The 17,136-nt window shown below is 39.2% G+C and overlaps 1 protein-coding gene across 1 annotated transcript in view; it reads right to left on the bottom strand.

Annotated features, from left to right (window-relative positions):
• Mpp7 (membrane protein, palmitoylated 7 (MAGUK p55 subfamily member 7)) overlaps positions 1-17,136 on the bottom strand; it is an 80,487-nt gene that overhangs the window by 4,055 nt on the left and 59,296 nt on the right. Inside the window, exons 11-13 of the mRNA XM_013014581.1 lie at positions 11,897-11,977; positions 3,045-3,138; positions 1,901-2,009 (exon numbers count right to left, since the gene is read on the bottom strand). Coding sequence (XP_012870035.1) covers positions 1,901-2,009; positions 3,045-3,138; positions 11,897-11,977 — 284 coding nt within the window. The remainder of the gene's footprint in view (positions 1-1,900; positions 2,010-3,044; positions 3,139-11,896; positions 11,978-17,136) is intronic.

Here is a 17,136-nt window from a genome sequence, read left to right as displayed (position 1 = left end):
CCCCTCCCAAAAAAAGAAATGTACTCATTACACAATTAAGTATTACTGTTACCCCTCTGTACAACACCTTTACAATAAAATTAAATTAAAAAATAAGATAGCAAAATGGGCCTTTATCTTACTGCTATCAATGGCTTTTAAAAAGTATATTTTTATTATCATTAGTTGTACAAAGGAGTTACTATTCAATACATCAGTTTATGAATACAACAACATCTTGATCTGTATCACCCTCTTATCATTCTTCCCCCATTCCTACCATTCCCAAACCTCCCCCCTTCAATTTTCCTGGTTCCATGTGATACACATTGGATATTGTAACTACACTCTCCCTGCTCCTCTCTTCCTCTATTTACCCCCTCAAGTTCCAGTGTCCCGGTTTTCTTTTTTTTGGGGGGGGAGTCAGTTATGGGGCTTGAACTCAGGGCCTGGGAGGTATCCCTGAGCTTTTTTGCTCATGGCTAGAGTGTAATCACTTTGAGCCACAGCTCCACTTCCGGTTTTCTGATGGTTAATTGGAGATACGAGTCTCATGGACTTTCCAGCCCAGGCTGGCTTTGAACCATGATCCAAAGATCTCAGCCTCTGGAGTAGCTAGGACTACAGGTGTGAGTCACCAGCACCCAGCTGGTTAGACTCTGAGTTAGTTTTTCTAAGGACAGATACACCATTTGAATTTTTGCCTGCATATACCACACTTCAGGTTAATATGTTTTGTACACGTGCACATGATCCTGTGTTTGTTTGTATATTTATAAATTAGATCTAGCTTCCATATAGGAGAGAAAACCTAAGTCCTTTATCTTTCTAGGCCTGGCTTACTTCACTTAACATAATTTAGAAGAGAAAATTCTTTAAAATTATTGTGTAATTCAAAGTTAGCAGGTCTTGGGATACATTCCATTTCAATCATTTCATTTTACTTATTTTATAATACTGGAACTGAACTCAAGGTCTCAAAATTTTTAGGCAAAGGCTTTACCACTTGAGCCATGCCCTCAATCCTTTTGCTTTTAGTTTTGTTTTTTAGATAGGGTTCATTGCTTTTGCCCAGGCTAGCTTCAAAATGAGATTATCTTGTCTCCGTCTCCCAAGTAGCTGGGACCAGAGATGTGCGTCATCATACCTTGTTCGGTTTTGATGCATATTTTTGCTAACTTTGTCTGGGGAAAGTATGATCCTTGTCCTTCTGTCATCCAAGTAACTGGGATTACAGACATGAGTCACCACACTTGGCTTTATGTATTATTATTCAATCAGTTGTTGACAACTAAAGGCTACAAACACCATAAAAGGAAGCCAGAGAATGTAAGTTGCATATATGTACAACATCAACCAGGCATCAGAGCCTGTGATCCTAGCTCTAACTTTGACATCTGAGGATCTTGGTTCAAAGCTAGCTCAGGCAGGAAAGTAAATGAGACTCTTATCTCCAATTAGCCACTAAAAAGCTACAAGTAGAGCTGTGGCTCAAGTGGCAGAGGGCTGGCTTTGAGTACAAAAGCTCAGGGACAGCACCTAGGCCCTGAGTTCAAGCCCCAGGACTGGCACAAAAAATAAGTGGGTTTTTTGCCTAACTTTGCCCTCCTTTCCTTCCTTCCTTCCTTTCTTCCTTCCTTCCTTCCTTCCTTCCTTCCTTCCTTCTTTCTATCATTAAGTAGTTGTACAGAAAGGTTTCAATTCAACAAGTCAGTTTATGAGAACAATGCATCTTGATCAGTGTCACCCTTTTCATCATTCTCTCCATCTCTCACACTTTATACATTTTTATTCCTCAAAAAGGGCTGTTTCAAATTATAGTGGAATGACTAGTCTTTAACAGTGCCTTACACTGAAATGCTCACATGAAGCACAGGAGATTACATGCACCACAAGGGTACTGGTAGCTTCCTTTACTTACATGAGGTTGAACATCCAACAAACAAACTTTGTTTTTAGCGAGGACTGACCGAACTGAGTCTATACTTGTGCCATAGTAGTTGTTTTTATACTCGCCATATTCAATGAACCTGTGGGAAATAAGAGATGTATTAGAATCATTTGTTAAGTTTTAAAAAATGCAGGTGGCAAAGCTGTAATTCATAGGTAAAAGATACTTTTGCTGAACATGTAATTTTTCTACTGTGTTGAATAAAATAAACAGGGCCAAGTACTTCAGCAAATGTCAATTTTAAAAAATCTTCTACATTTTCAAATCAGTAACACTTGCTTGTGTTACACTTAAGCAGGAAAAAAAAAGTACTTTGGTCCAATAGAGACCTAATGCTTTCCATCACCCCCTCTTCCAGAACTAATGCAATGCAATAAAACAGTGAATAAGGCAAACAATAGAAACTACTGGAATTTCATTGCCTACAGAGTAACCAAGCTGGCCTTCAGCACTCCAGGAGCGGGGTGGTGGCTAATGGAACCAGGGCAGCGATTATGTGCTATAAAAACACAATCATTGCACCAAAAGTGTAGAAAGTATTTTGATGTTTCAATAAAAAATCCCACAATCCTACATTCAAATACGCATTGCTTTCTGATACCCTAAAATAGTCAGGCTTAAACAAATGAAAACCCTGGGCATGTGATAGGGAGGGGGAAATCAGAGCTAGCTAAAGGGGTGCTACATGTAAAGCTTTATTTCAAGCTTTTGAAGTGCCTATGTGAGTCGAGGGCATGTATGAAAGAGATGGTGGAACTGGCAACACACGACATAGTTACCCACTGGTTTTTAAAAATAAAACTGTACCCAAGTTAACATGTTGAGATTCAATTAGCGGGTTGGAAAGAGGACAAGGTACAATACGAGCAACCTTTTCGCATGCTGAAAAATAATTCTTACCCATTGAAGTTAGCAGAAAACCATCTAAATTATGCAAAAATTAGAGGTGAAGCTTGGGAACAATTATGATGATCACTATTTATGGGTTGCAAAGATTATGACCAATTAAAATGCACTTCAAATGGTGAAGGGGTACTATGTAAACTGTGTAAAGGTTGACATGCTGGAAAAAAACAACACGGTCAGATAAAAATTCGACAGAGTTTCCACATACTTGTTATTTTGTACGTCTGTTTCAAACAAATGCTTGGAAATGAAAATATATTCAACGCCATCGCTCTCCTGGCTTCGTTTTGCTCTGGTGGTGTCTGTGATTTGATCGGGAAAAAGCAAAAAAAGGTTAGAAAAGATACCATCAAAATTCCCAAAAGAAAAAAAAAACCTTAAAAATAAATCATTAGATGTATTTAAAACCATTTTCTTCCATAGGGTTTCAAAACATAAAAAGCACATTAGTGAACAAAATTATGGAAAGCGTCATCAACTCAGATTTTCCAATAAAGTAAAAATTTAAAGATGGACTAAAAATTCAACTGCATTGTATGTCTGTGTTATTCATTATAAGGAAAGCTTTCTAATATGATAAATAAATACATAAATAAAAGTGGCATTTAATTCTTTCAGGAAAATGCCTTTCTTTCACAAACATTGTACTTACTATCTTTAGTTTCTGGTCTTCCACTGAAATAGGTAGGCTTCTTGTCTACTGGGTTGCAAGGTAAACTCAGAAATTACTTTATTATCATCCACAGGAGTATGTATCAAAGTTCTGTTTTACCAGCTGACTGAAGTCAAATATTTCTATGTACTTAGTCACCACTCCTTTGTAAAGCTGTAAATTGTGTCTTCTTGAACTACCACTCAACTTCTCATCAACCAATAATTGTGTCTAATTGTTTCTAATGAATTATATAGAAGCAAAAGAAGCCAGATTCATTATAAACAACAACACAAAGTTTTCCAGTATTGCTATGGTGAGTGGAAGCCCACTACAGCCCATCCTTCCTCCATCCCAACTAAAACCTCTTCAAAAATACATCAAACTGATAGACTGCAGAGGGGTGTTAAACTGTATGGGGAAGAGCTTGACTTCATTTTTTTCTTAGAATCTCTGATACTTTGCTGAAAAGAGATGGGGGTGGGGGGTGGGAAAAACGGAGATAGCCCTTATGGGTTGAAGAATATGGAGGAAATCTAAATAGGGAGAAAGCAGAGAAGGAAATATTTTAATTCTATGTATGAATGAACATTAGTTTGTTCTGCCTCTCTTAGACATGCAGCTCTGATTCAAACCAACATTGCTGGTTTCATGAAAATGAGCTGTAATTAGCATATACAACTCTTAGCCTAACTCCTGAATGATGGCAACTTGTTTGTACTCAAACCCGAAGAAGAAAGAAAATAGAGCCTTGAACCTATACTCAAGTCTCAGACCAACCCCTGAGCCAGGGCAGACCCACACCAACACAGGACAGGTAAATGAGATAGAACTGAGGAACTACATAGAAAATAGCATAGTTGATTGCCAACATCTAAAAATGCAATTTGAAATTATACAAAACAAGGGAAAAGAAAGATGCAAACCCTGAATGCCCTGGGAGCTGAAATTAACACAGATATGAACACAATTTCCTAACTCTGCTTTATAAGGTAAAGGAAAACACACCAAAACAGTAGTCATAAATTCTTAGCAGAGAAATACAGACTGTAAAAGAAGGATCAACTGGAACCAAAAAATCTGATCACGACCAATCACTACACAAGGTCACAGCAGAATAGAGGATGGAGCTAAGCGCCAGTGAAACTAAAAACATAATACAAATGACATAATCTGAATTATAAAGATAATAATAAACATAGATATACAAAATTCACTAGCACACTATGCTAAAAAACAGATAAAGGGTGTTTTATAGGCTGAAGAGAAATGAGAAGAAAAACTTGTATATTCAAGGAATGGAGGAAGACTAGATAGTTGAATAAATATAAAAGACTATTTTTTTCCTTTTAAATACATGAAAATAAATATGACTGTTGCATTAGAATAGTTTCTAAAGTATGCAAATACAGTACATTCAAAGTAAAGATTAAGGGAGAAAGTAAAAAAGGGATTCATATTGCTACAAGCTTCCTACCTATGTGAAGATATTGAAGTATGTAGCATATACGTAATTGGGGTGCTAGAAGGAGGGAAGAGAGACTGGGGCAAAAAAAATGATTTAAGGAAATAAGAACTATGGATGTATAAAATGTGGTAAAAGGCCCTGTGCCAGAGGCTCATGACTATAATCCTAGTTACTCACGAGGCTATGGCTGTGATTTGAGGATGTGATTCAAAGCCAGCTTAGGCAGGAAAGTTTGTGAAACTAATCTTTAATTAACCAGCAAAAAGCCAGAAGTGGAGCTGTAGTTCAGGTGGTAAAGTGCCAGCCTTGAGCAAAAAAGCTCAGGGACAGTGCTCAGGTCCTGAGTTCACGCCCAGGACTGGCAGGTGCATGTGCGTGCTTCTCTCTCTCTCTCTCTCTTTCTCTCTCTTTCTCGCTCTCTCATTCAGACACACACACATTTGATAAAAGGAAACTGAGCAGATAATTAGGACAAATTCAGGGAGGAAAAATCCTAGACATATTAAAACCAATGATTAAAAACTAAATTAAATTAAGAAATCTTAAAAGTGGTTAGAAAGGAATACTGACTTAAAATTTCACAGGCTTCATAATTCACAGAAACAAGAAATTGATGTGATAATATCTTTATAGTACTAAAAGAGAAGACTTATCAACCAAAATATCTTTCAGTAATAAAGTAAAATAAAGACTCTCAGATAAGAAAAAACACAAAATTCACTAGCAGACTATGCTAAAAAAAAAAACAAAACAGATAAAGGGTGTTTTATAGGCTGAAAAGAAATGAGAAGAAAAAACTTGTATATTCAAGAACTGCTAGACAGTTGAATAAATATAAAAGACTACATTTTTCCTTTTAAATACATTAAAATAAATATGACTGTTTTAAAGTAAAATTATATTGGAATAGTTTCTAAAGTATGCAAATATATTACATTCAAAGCAAAGATTAAGGCAGAAAGTAAAAAGGGATTAATACTGATGGCAAGCTTCCTACAGTTTATGTAAAAATGACACAATTAACTCTAAGTAGATTGTGAATGATTAGGTGTGCATGTTGTAATCCCTAAAGTGAGAGATAAGAAATTAAAAGATATAAATCAGAGTGAACTGATACATTAAAATGTAATAGTGGAAATCATTCAGCTAATCGGAAAGAAGGCAGAAAAAGAAAGGAAAAGAAAATTAAGCACACAAAGGGACCCAGATCACAAATAATAAAATAGTTGCTTAGATTCAGTCACATCTGTAATTCTGTAAGTGCTTATGGAAATACCAAAATTACAAGGCAGTTTATTTGTTTATATAAATTTATTTAGGTAGTTCTGGGATTTGAGCTCAGGATCTTGAGTTTGGCCAAGCTGTTCACTACCGTTGACCCTCACCTCTAGCCTTGGTGTAAAAGGGTATAATCTCCTTGGAGAACCATCTGTTAGTGTCATTAACAATTAAACCTATGACCTAGCCATTCCACTTATTTGCCTAAGAAAAGCAAACACGTCCATAGAAAGTTTGGTACATAACTTCATCTTAATTACTTTACCAACAATGAGGGTCATGGAGGAACCTATAAATATCCATGAACAAATAAACAAATTGTAGTATTTCTATACCAAGAAAGCAACTAATGAACTACTGACCTATGAAACAGCATGGGGAATCTCAGACCCGTGCTACACAGTACAAAACTGCACATGGAGTACAAGAGTTACATGATGTATAATCCAATATAAAGTACTGATGATTCCAACCCAAAGGAATTAGTATAATAATCTGGGGTCACTGACAGAGGGCTGGACTGCAGAGGCATAGATAATTTTGGCGGAGATAGAATTGTTTGTTATGCTGTCTCAGATGAAGGTTTTACATGTGCATACATGTATTCAAACAGATCTAGCAGTACATTTCAAATATGTGCAGTTTGTTTATCTCAATTATATTTTAATAATATCATAAACATGTGAAGTGGAAAAAAGTAACCTAGTACAAAAAGAATGATTTTTTCCAAAGCCTAAATAATTGAAATTATACCCTAAAATTGAGTTCCTTTTTATTGAATTACCAAGCATATTTTATTAGCATGATGATCAAGCTCTCTTGAATTATCAAGCATATTTTACTTGCATGATGCTCAGCTCTCCTAACAGTTCTTCAAAATTGTTCCACTTGTGGCTCCCTGAGAGACAGAATATAGCCTTTCCAGGAACAGGGTGAAATACTGATAAAAATTTTTTTATTCTATTATAAAAAGTAAGAATAAAATTCACAGCAGAAAAATGCTCTTTTGAGCCTATTGTATAATACATATCCAAGAACATGACAGTTACTAGAATTAGTAGGATGTTCTTGGAAATATGGCTAAATTCATTCATTAATTATGTTTATTTGTGGGGTTTGGCATTATTGCTTTAGCAAAGAGTAGGCTTAAGAAAAAAAAAAGTCTTATTGGAAATTCAAACAGAATATTCTGGGCATTACTTTGTCAAGAAGGGAGAAAAGATTGTCTTTCTCCAACTGGAATAGCAGAAGCTGGTTAAGACAGTTTAAGGATCATCACCCTCAACACATAAAGTCTCCCTCAAGGATTAAACATATCAACTGGTGTTTGGAGCAAGACTATTCTGATACCACTGAAAAAGGAGTATGTTTACTGCCACAGTGCTTGCATGTATTAGGATGAACCTGATTTAGCCAGGTTTGATATGAGTTCATTGGTGAAGTGTGTTAAGGTCTAATTTGAACCTCATAAACTCACTAAGGAGATATTGTTAGTAAGATCATCTGAATTCCTTTGAGAAGATTACAAGGGTTATTATGAGTTTTGTTGTTGTTATAGTTTATAGTGTTTGGTCTGCAAAGAATAATCGTGTATGTTAACAAGTACTCTACCACTGAACTGTATCCTTAGTCCAAGGGCTATATTATGACTTTGAAAATTCCGTTCTAGAATGTGGACACTTTTAAACCTCTCAGATAACAATCTGATATAAACCTGCATAAGGAACACAGGAAGTGATTCCCAGAGGAGAGTAGTTCCCCAAGTCCAGCCTACACGGACTTTGCAATCTACCAAATATTTGATATCTACTAAATAGTACCTTTTGAGAACTGCTTTTCAGCCAAACAAAAGCCCAAGAATAATCACATTTACCTGATCTGGCATTTTTAAACATATTGCCTTTTGCTTCAGAATGATGTTTTGCATTATGGACCTCACATTCAATAGAAGTCCCATATAGACAGACTTCTGGTGATGCTGTAGTTAACTGACTTTATGTAAGTTCAAGTTGTGAAACTGCTTCCTGACACATTTCTTGGGACTTAACATTTAGAAGTTACGTGATAACTGCTTTTTGGAGAAACATGAAATTGTTATAAATTCAAAGTAGTTACAAACACAGTACTGAAGTGTCATTTCTTTTTTTTGGGGGGTGGTCCGGTTGTGGGGCCTGAACTCTGGGCCTGGGCGCTGTCCCTCAGCTCTTCAGCTCAAGGCTAGTGCTCTACCACTTGAGCCACAACACCACTTCTGGCTTTTTTCTTTTTGCTTATGTGACGCTGAGGAATCGAACCCAGGGCCTCAGGCATCAAGGCAAGCACTCTACCATTGAGCCACCTTCCCAGTCCCTGAAGTGTCATTTCTTGACTTCCTTGGGGAAGAGGTAGATAACTATGACACTTTATCTAAACAAAAAAATAATTGACATCAGCAAATTACCAGGAACTAAATAAATATTTCTTTTTAATATGAAAAATCCTGAGTATGGCCAGGGCATTTGCACTTGTAATCCTAGTGAGGCAGGAGGCTGAGATCTGAAGCTTGCAGTTCAAAGCAAGCCTTGGAAAGGTAATTCTCGTCTCCAATGAATCGCTAAAAAATTGGAAGTAAGACTCTTATCTCCAATTAACCACCAAAAAAGCTGGAAGCCAGTTGTGACTCAAGTGATAGAACATTAGCCTAGAGCAAAAAAAGCTCAGATAGTAGTACCTGGATCCTGAGTTCAAGTCTCCCTTCCCAATAAAAAAACTCTGAGTATGACACACAGACAGCAAGGTTCACATAGAAGTCAAAATACACATATAATTATCCTACAGCTTAATGAACTCTCATAGATCAATATGCCCACAGAAGTAGTACTTTGACAAGAACCTAGCAATCACTGCCTCAGTTGTCTTTCTCATTCATTTCTTCCACTGTTCTAATAGTGCATACTACTGTTGCTCTTTTATTATGGTTATAACAGATGGAGCTATAACACATACTCTCTTTCCCGCCTGCCTACTTTTTGGTCAATATACTGCCTGTGAGATCCATTGGCATTGTTCTGGCCACTTGTGGTCCATCTGTTCTCACTCTAGGATTCCATTGTGTAAACATGCCATAGTTACTCATCCATTCAACTGCTGGTAGGCATTTTGGTAGTTTTCAGTTTGTGGTTCTTATAAATAATGTTTTTAAGACTATCAGAATATACCTACTCAAGAGGTTGCAATCTGAGGAACCTCGTGTGAAGCTAGCTTGAGCAGATAGATAATCTAAAAGACTCTCTGTCTCTCTCTCTCTCTTTTTTTTGTCAGCCGTGGTGCTTGAACTCTGGGCCTGGGTGCTGTCTCTGAGCTCTTCAGTTCAAGGTGAGGGCTCTATCACTTGAGCCACAGCACGATTTCTGTTTTTCTGGGGTTAATTGGAGATAAGAGTCTTACGGACTCTCCTGCCCAGGCTGGCTTTGAACTACAATCCTCAGATATCAGCCTCCTGAGTAGCTAGGATTACAGGCATGCGCCACCAGCACCCGACACAAAAGACTTTTATATCCAGTTAATCAAGGAAAAGCTGGAAGGGAGGGCATGGCCCAAGTGGTAAAGCACCAACTGTGAGTAAAAAAGCTAAAGAAAGTGCCCTGTCCCTGAGTTCAAGCCCAGGTCTGGGGGAAAAAAATGTCCTGATACATGTCTTTTGCTGGATGTACAATATGCACTTCTGTTGGGTATAATCTGGGAGCATGGCTGAGTCATGTAATGTGTGTTTACACAGCTTTTGCAAATATGGCTGCTTAGGTTTCCAAAACACTGAGTTAATTTATACTTCCTTCATGAGTGTGGAAGGGTTCCACTGCTTGAACTCTCTTCACTCTCCTTACTTTGGTGGATACTCAATGTATGTTTTGGAAAAGAACATTATAGAATTAAACATCATATTTCAGAGTCCATCCTAAGTATTTTACAAGCATGACAATCTAAATTACAAAAGTGCTTCTAAACTGTATTCTTTTTACTAATTATAAATCATCCTATATTGAGGCTATTTCCCTATTTCCTAAATAGCTCTAACATTCTGAATTACTTGTGGTGCTTGCTTCTTATAAAAACAGAATGGGGCATATCATTCCGTAAGAATGATTCTTATCAGGCAAATCCAAAAAACATCGTTATTGTAAAATATTTGGGGAAGTGAATCACAGTGGGAAAACAACTGTGTGGAGGACATCTCTGGAGAGTCCAAACCCAGAATCTTCTGAGGCAAAAATTGTAATGGCAAGATAAGCCAAGGCCAAACCTTTAGTACAACTAACGCCATCATGGTGGGTTATGTTTGAGAGATGACCTTTCTCACATTTATCAACCTCAAAAGGGATCAGGTTTAACTGTAGCTTGATAGAATTCTTGGGACTATCCAGGAGAAATAATATGAGAAGTGAGATCATAAAACATGGCTTCACATCTAAGTGCTGCTACTGTCTATGGAACGCTAACCGGATCAATGCATCCTTTCTTCCCTGTTTCCTTCTGTGGGGAAGGGAGAAAATATCCTCCATTTTACACTGTTGTTAGGACTGCATAAATTAAGACGAACAAAGAGATGAAGATAGAGTAAGAAATTAATACATTTGTTTTTTCACCTTCTAGATTTCTCCTGTAACTGCTCACCTGCCAGCTTAATAATTGTCTTGTAAAATTTTGTTTGTATGTTACAATTCAACTTCCGTAAGAGAAGGGAATTAAAGTAAAAAAAAAATTCCTAATTCCACATTTTCCTTGCTTTCATCTCCCTTGGTGAAAACCAACAGTCCTATAACTTATGGCTGAAAATGATTACAAACAATAATTCGGAAAAATGCAGTAAAAGAAAGAACTTGAGGTACTAGAAAACTATAATTTTAAAACAAAGTTGAACTCTTCCAAAGCTAAAGAACATTGCTAAGGGCAATATACAAATGATTTTTCTTTCAAACACTACTAAAACCACTTGAAAAAGCCAACATTTCAATTTAGTCTTTTAGAGAGCTTTCTAACATCAACATATTAAGTAGTCAAATGGCATTTATTCTGGAGATCAAAATGTTTCAAGCATCATATTTCATTTGTAAAAATGACTAGGAAAACCACTTTTATAAAAATAGATCTCATTCGGGGTACAGAAAAGAAGCCTGCCATATTTGGCCTGTATAGCCATTAAAAAAGCCCATTTGACACCACCTGCCAATTACTACATATAAAAGGTAATTAAGAAAGTTCCCGTTATGAGACCTCTCCTCCAGCTCTCTATGATTTGGTCCTTCTAATTGAAAAACTGCTGGAAAAAAAAAACCCTCTGGAAAACATTAGCACTTATTTTAGGAAACAGAATAGCAAGACCTGTACTCAGACAAAAATTTGTAAATAGCAAGCTGATGTCATCTGTGTATTCATGTTCATCATAAAAATCTGAAACTAGGAATCTGACATTAATAAATATCCTGCCAATAATCTGTGAGATCCAAGGCAACTCCCTTATCCACTGGTGCCTCAGTTTCCCACTCAGCGTATAGCACAGGTTTGCTTGCAGAGGTGGGGTCTAGAGGGTGAGTGCTAGGAACAGTGTTAGTGCAGTGGAGCACTGTGAATATTTAGGGTCAATCTATGGTGTAGTCATAGAAACAGTGAACAACAGAAAACTCACGGGGCACCGTTACTCCATAATGCTGAGTGTCACTGATGAGCAGCTTCCGCTTCAGTTCATTCAGCCCCACGCCTACAGGGCCTGAAAAACAGGATAATGGAAACTCATTCAAATGAAACACCATCTAAGCAAGATGCAGGGCGGGGGTGGGGTGCTCATTCCTGTAATCCTAACTACTCAGGAGGCTCAGATCTCAGGATTGCAGTTTAAGGCCAGCCCTAGCAGAAAAGTTCATTGGACTCTTCTCTCCAATTAACCAGCAAAATGCCAGAAGTGGAGGTGTGGCTCAAGTGGTAGGGCACCAGCTTTGGGCAAGAAAGCCAAGTGAAAGAGTGAAGCCCTGAGTTCAAGCCAAACCACACCATCTAAGCATTTCTATAACTGCCACAAACCCATCAGTTAGACTGAGAACACAGGACCAATCTTATATTTCATGTAAAGAGGTTACTTGATAGGTAAGCTGCATAAAAGAACCAGTCAGGACTTCTTCCACTGTCCTTTTTTTGTTTGTTTTCACTTCTAAAGTTTACATTCCCACAGAAAAGGTTAGACATGCTTTCAATATGTTTTCAATAATAACTCAAGAATATGTGAGTATATTACTAAGGAATGGTATTTACAAGAGTGTAAAAATATATTAAAAATTATATGCCAGTCAGGCACCAGTGGCTCATGCCAGTAATTCTAGCTACCCATGAGGCTGAGATCTGAAGATGGCAGTTCAAAGCCAGGCCAGGTAGGAAAGTCCGTGAGTCTCTTATCTCCAATTAAAAACCCAATACAAAAACCCGGAAATGAATCTGTGGCTCAAATAGTAGAGCACTAGTCTCAAGCAAAAAAGCTCAGGGATAGCTCCTAGCCCCTCTACCCCCCTGCCCCAGATACTGGTGCCCAAAACACAGAGATTTCAAATGTGAGCTGAGATCAAAAGTTAGAAGGACTGAGCTCTAAGGAGCTGGCATTCCTTTTCCAAAGCTTCCCACGTCTGCCTTTAGAGACTGTTAAGGACTATGTAGTGCAGTGGGCACAGTAGTCTAGAGGGCCAGCCTGCTTTGAACTTGGCTCCTGGCCCCCCCTCCCCCAGTTCCCCTCCAGCACTCCCTTCCCAGTGAAACTGCATGAGGCAAAGCTGCAGTGCTTGAGCAGATGTTATGCTGAGTGGCAACGGTCCATTTCTTGGAGTGAAAAAGAAATTACACACAGTGCCTGCTGCTGAACTCAGGTACTTGAGTTGTATCTGCAATTTACCACCAGCTAAAAGTCAGACTGGAGGTGTGTTTCAAGGGGTAGAGCAACAACCTAAAAAATAATCTAAGGACAGCACCTAGGCCCTGAGTTGAAGCTCTACCCAGTACACACACACACACACACACACACACACACACACTCCTCAGCTGTCCCCCTAGTGCTTTGAAGACAGTTATACACTACTGGCTTTGACTTTTAGGAGTAGTGTAAGAAACCTACTCTGAACTAGGCACCAGTAGGTTCACACCTGCACACCTGTAATCCCAGCTCCTCAGGCTGCGATCTGAGGTTAAGGTTTGAAGCCAGTGGGGCAGAAAAGTCTGTGAGATGCTTATCTCCACTATACTACCAAAAAGCCAGAAGTGGAGCCATGGCACTAGTGGTAGAGTGCTAGCCTTGAGTAAAAGCAGCTCAGGGACTGTGCCCAGGCCCTGAGTTCAGGTCACAGAACAAGTACCCAAAAACAAAAACAAAAACAGAACAACAACAACAACAACAACAACCCTACCAGCCTGGGAGATGGGCCAGTTTCAGTGGTACTAAAGATTGTTACCTGAAAACCCTAGCATATTCTTGGCTCCCAAAGGTTTAGCCTAATACTGGGACATGCACATGAGACCTTGGTTCCACTGACAGGTCAAGCATTCTGACAGTAAGAACATGGTGCTGGGCTGGGAAGGGGGCTCAGTGGAAGAGCCCAGGCTCTGACTTGAAGCCCCAGGACCAGCAAAATAAAACAAAAAAACAACAACAAAACCCATGGTGCCCTCCACAATGCTTCTTACTGTACAACACAGGACTGGGCGTGGCTCAAAACGCTGGCTCTTCCTCTCTCACCTCAGGAGCCTTCACTTCAACCATGACTGGGCACACCTGGGCTTTGCCATCAGTAAGGGCAATACTAAATTCCAACTTCCCAGTGTGACATCACTTCCTGATCCTCTTAAGAGTTCTCCCAGGTATGATTACATGGACCTCTAGTGCATTAATTTCCTTCCTTTCTTTTTATCCAGCTGCCTTTCAAATCTTCACCTTTTTGGGGCCATTGTATCTTCCACTAGAGTTTGCTAGGAGATCTTCAACTCCTATGCATGGTCCTTTCTAGCATACTTGTTAAGAAAGCTTCCTAGGATCACTCAGTGGCACACCGGTACGTGGATGGCTGATTGCAGAAAACCCTCAAACCTCCACAGTTGGTATTACCACACCTTTAAGTCTCTACATATGACCTAGGTGTGCCACGGCTTTTCTATATTCCCCTTACCAGTTGCATTTCTGTGGTCCCCACAATGGTAACTTCCATCCTTCTCCATTCCTGTACTGACACACCCAGAAGCCTTCTTGTCACTTCCTCCAGATCTATGATTGTCCATCACTACTGCTGCCAGTCTAGTTCAGATCTTACTTCTGGCCCCTTCTCTTAGAACAGGCTCTTCATGGCTGTTCCAATCCACCATCATACTGCTATAGAAGTTCTTTTGAGAACCCAATCAGATCCTGTCACTCCTTGCTCCATGTTCTTGGATACGTAGTTTCCAATGGCTCTTCCAAAAAAAAGAGATCAACATCTTTATTTGGTGATACACCTGAATTCTGACCCTCAGAGATCTCATCTATTTCTGTAGCCCCAGGGACTTTTGGTTTGGGCCTTCTGTGATAACTGACGAGCCTAAAGGGAGCTGTGTCAGAGCAGGCTCACACAATTAATACTCATCTGTTCCAAGAATGGTCAGGGGAAACAATGTTATCTGAAAAAGTTCCCCTGGAGTATTCTAGATCACCACCAACTTCAAAGGTAGGGCTGTTGTCATGAAACAAAAGCTTAAAATATGAACATAGTTTTGTTCATTCTGATTAAAACTGTTCATGAGGCATGCAAACAGCATTTTCTCTAATGGGAGCCTTTGGGTTCTTCAATTCTTGGACATCAACAATTTTTTACTTGGAAAAAATGCAACATAGGGCTAGGCATGGTAATGTACACGTGTAAGCTCATCTAGGTGGGAGGAAGAGATAGAAGCATCATGTTTCAAGGTCAGCAAGAGCAAAAGGTTGTAAGGCCTTTATTGCACGGTGGTTAATCCTGTAATACTGGCTACACAGGAGACAGATGTCAGAGGATCACGGATAGAGGAATGCCCAGGACAAAAAAATTAAGATCCTGGGGCTAGGAAGGTCGCTCAATGGTAGAGTGCATGCTTTGCATGCATGAGGCCCTGGGTTCGATTCCTCAGCACCACACAAGCAGAAAAAGTGGGAAGTGGTGTTGTGGCTCAAGTGGCAGAGTGTTAGCCTTGAGCTGAAGAGCTGAGGGACAGTGCCCAGGCCCAGAATTCAGGGCCCACAACCGCGGAAAAAAAAAAAAAACAACAACAAAGGAAGGTGGCTCAGTGGTAGAGCGCATGCCTTGCATGCATGAGGCCCTGGGTTCGATTCCTCAGGACCACATAAGTAAAAAGAAAAAAAGCCGGAAGTGGCGCTTTGGCTCAAAGTGGTAGAGCGCTAGCCTTGAGCTGAAGAGCTGAGGGACAGCGTCCAGGTCCAGAGTTCAGGCCCCACAACCAGACCCCCCCCCAAAATAAAGCAAGATCCTATGTGAAAAATAAACTACAATCAAGAGGGCATCCACTGGTGGCTTGTGTCTATAATCCTAGCTACTCAGGGGGCCGAAAGGATAACAATTTAAGGCCCATTCAGGCAGGACATTTTGCAATGTGCACCCTCAAGATTACCAGCAAAAGGCTGGTTGCTGGAGCTATGGCTTAAGTGATAGAGTGCCACCCTAGTAGGTATGAGACACTGAGCTCAAACCCCAACACCACATTAAATAAACGAATGAATGAATAAAATGAAAACAAAAGCAGAAGCTGAGGGTGTGGTTCAAGTGGTAGAGTGCCTGCCTAGCATGCAGTCCTTAAGTTCAAAACCCCAGTACAAAACAACAACCAAAAACCCACAGTAAAAGAGAGCACAACAAACACTGATCATATTCCTATCCCGTATTCTTGTACTGTTAGATATAATCACATTTTTAGCTGCCTGTTTTATGTTCAGAATGCAAAACTATTTACATTGCAGGCAATTTGGGACTGTAAACTGAAGTGCAATCATATATATACCCACAACAAGATGGATCCTTTTTGCTCTTCAATACACACATTGGTGAATGAAATGCATTTAAATGTGCACAGATTAAAAAGACTGCTTTATAGCTGGTTTCCAACTGTGCTTGCTAGTGATTACATGAAGCAGAGGATTTAGACAACACATTTAAAAATGAAGCAGCAAAAAAAAAAAAAAAAAAAGGAGCAGCCTTTGGAATAATAACGATAATGACGGGGTAGGCTCTTTGCATGTGGCAGGCTTGGTCTACACAAATCATTACTAACCTTCAAAACATCCCTGGAGGAAAGTATCATTATCCTTATCTAAGAGATGAGGAAATTGAAACAATGAAAAGTTAGATCATTTTCAAAAGGTCATATGACTAGAATGTGTTTTAGCTGGTATAGAAAAGCTCCTCTGTCTCACTCAGAAATCTGCATTCTTTTCACTCTACCTATGATCTTGTCAAAAGAATGTGGAGAAAATGCGGGCAAGGATAGAAGTTGTTGCTCTGGCCATGATTGTGATCAGGAACTCCTGAAACATCCCAGCTGCCCATGCCTCTGATGGGGGGGGGGGGCGACATGTGTTTGTGGGCTGGCAGATTCTGGCTACAAAACTGGCACAAGTCAAACCTGCTGCTGTCAAATGTCATACAAGGCAGAGCCTCTGAAGGTTCAAATAAACTTAAATAGCTACGGCTAACACAATTTGAACTAATTAGCCAGGCTCAGACGACGTAATGTATGGAGCATATATCTATAAAGACCACAGGACTAAGAAAAATCAAACATAATGAAGTTAAAGCCAAAAAGATACATCAAAAATGATTTTAAAGCAGGTGCAAGTGCCTCATGCCTATAATCCTAGCTACTCAAGAAACGGAG

This window comes from Dipodomys ordii, unplaced genomic scaffold (assembly GCF_000151885.1).
Source record: "Dipodomys ordii isolate 6190 unplaced genomic scaffold, Dord_2.0 Scaffold24, whole genome shotgun sequence".
Classification (NCBI taxonomy): Eukaryota; Metazoa; Chordata; class Mammalia; order Rodentia; family Heteromyidae; genus Dipodomys; species Dipodomys ordii.
The sequence above is the reverse complement of the archived record's forward strand: the minus strand, read 5'-3'. Positions and strand labels throughout refer to the sequence as shown.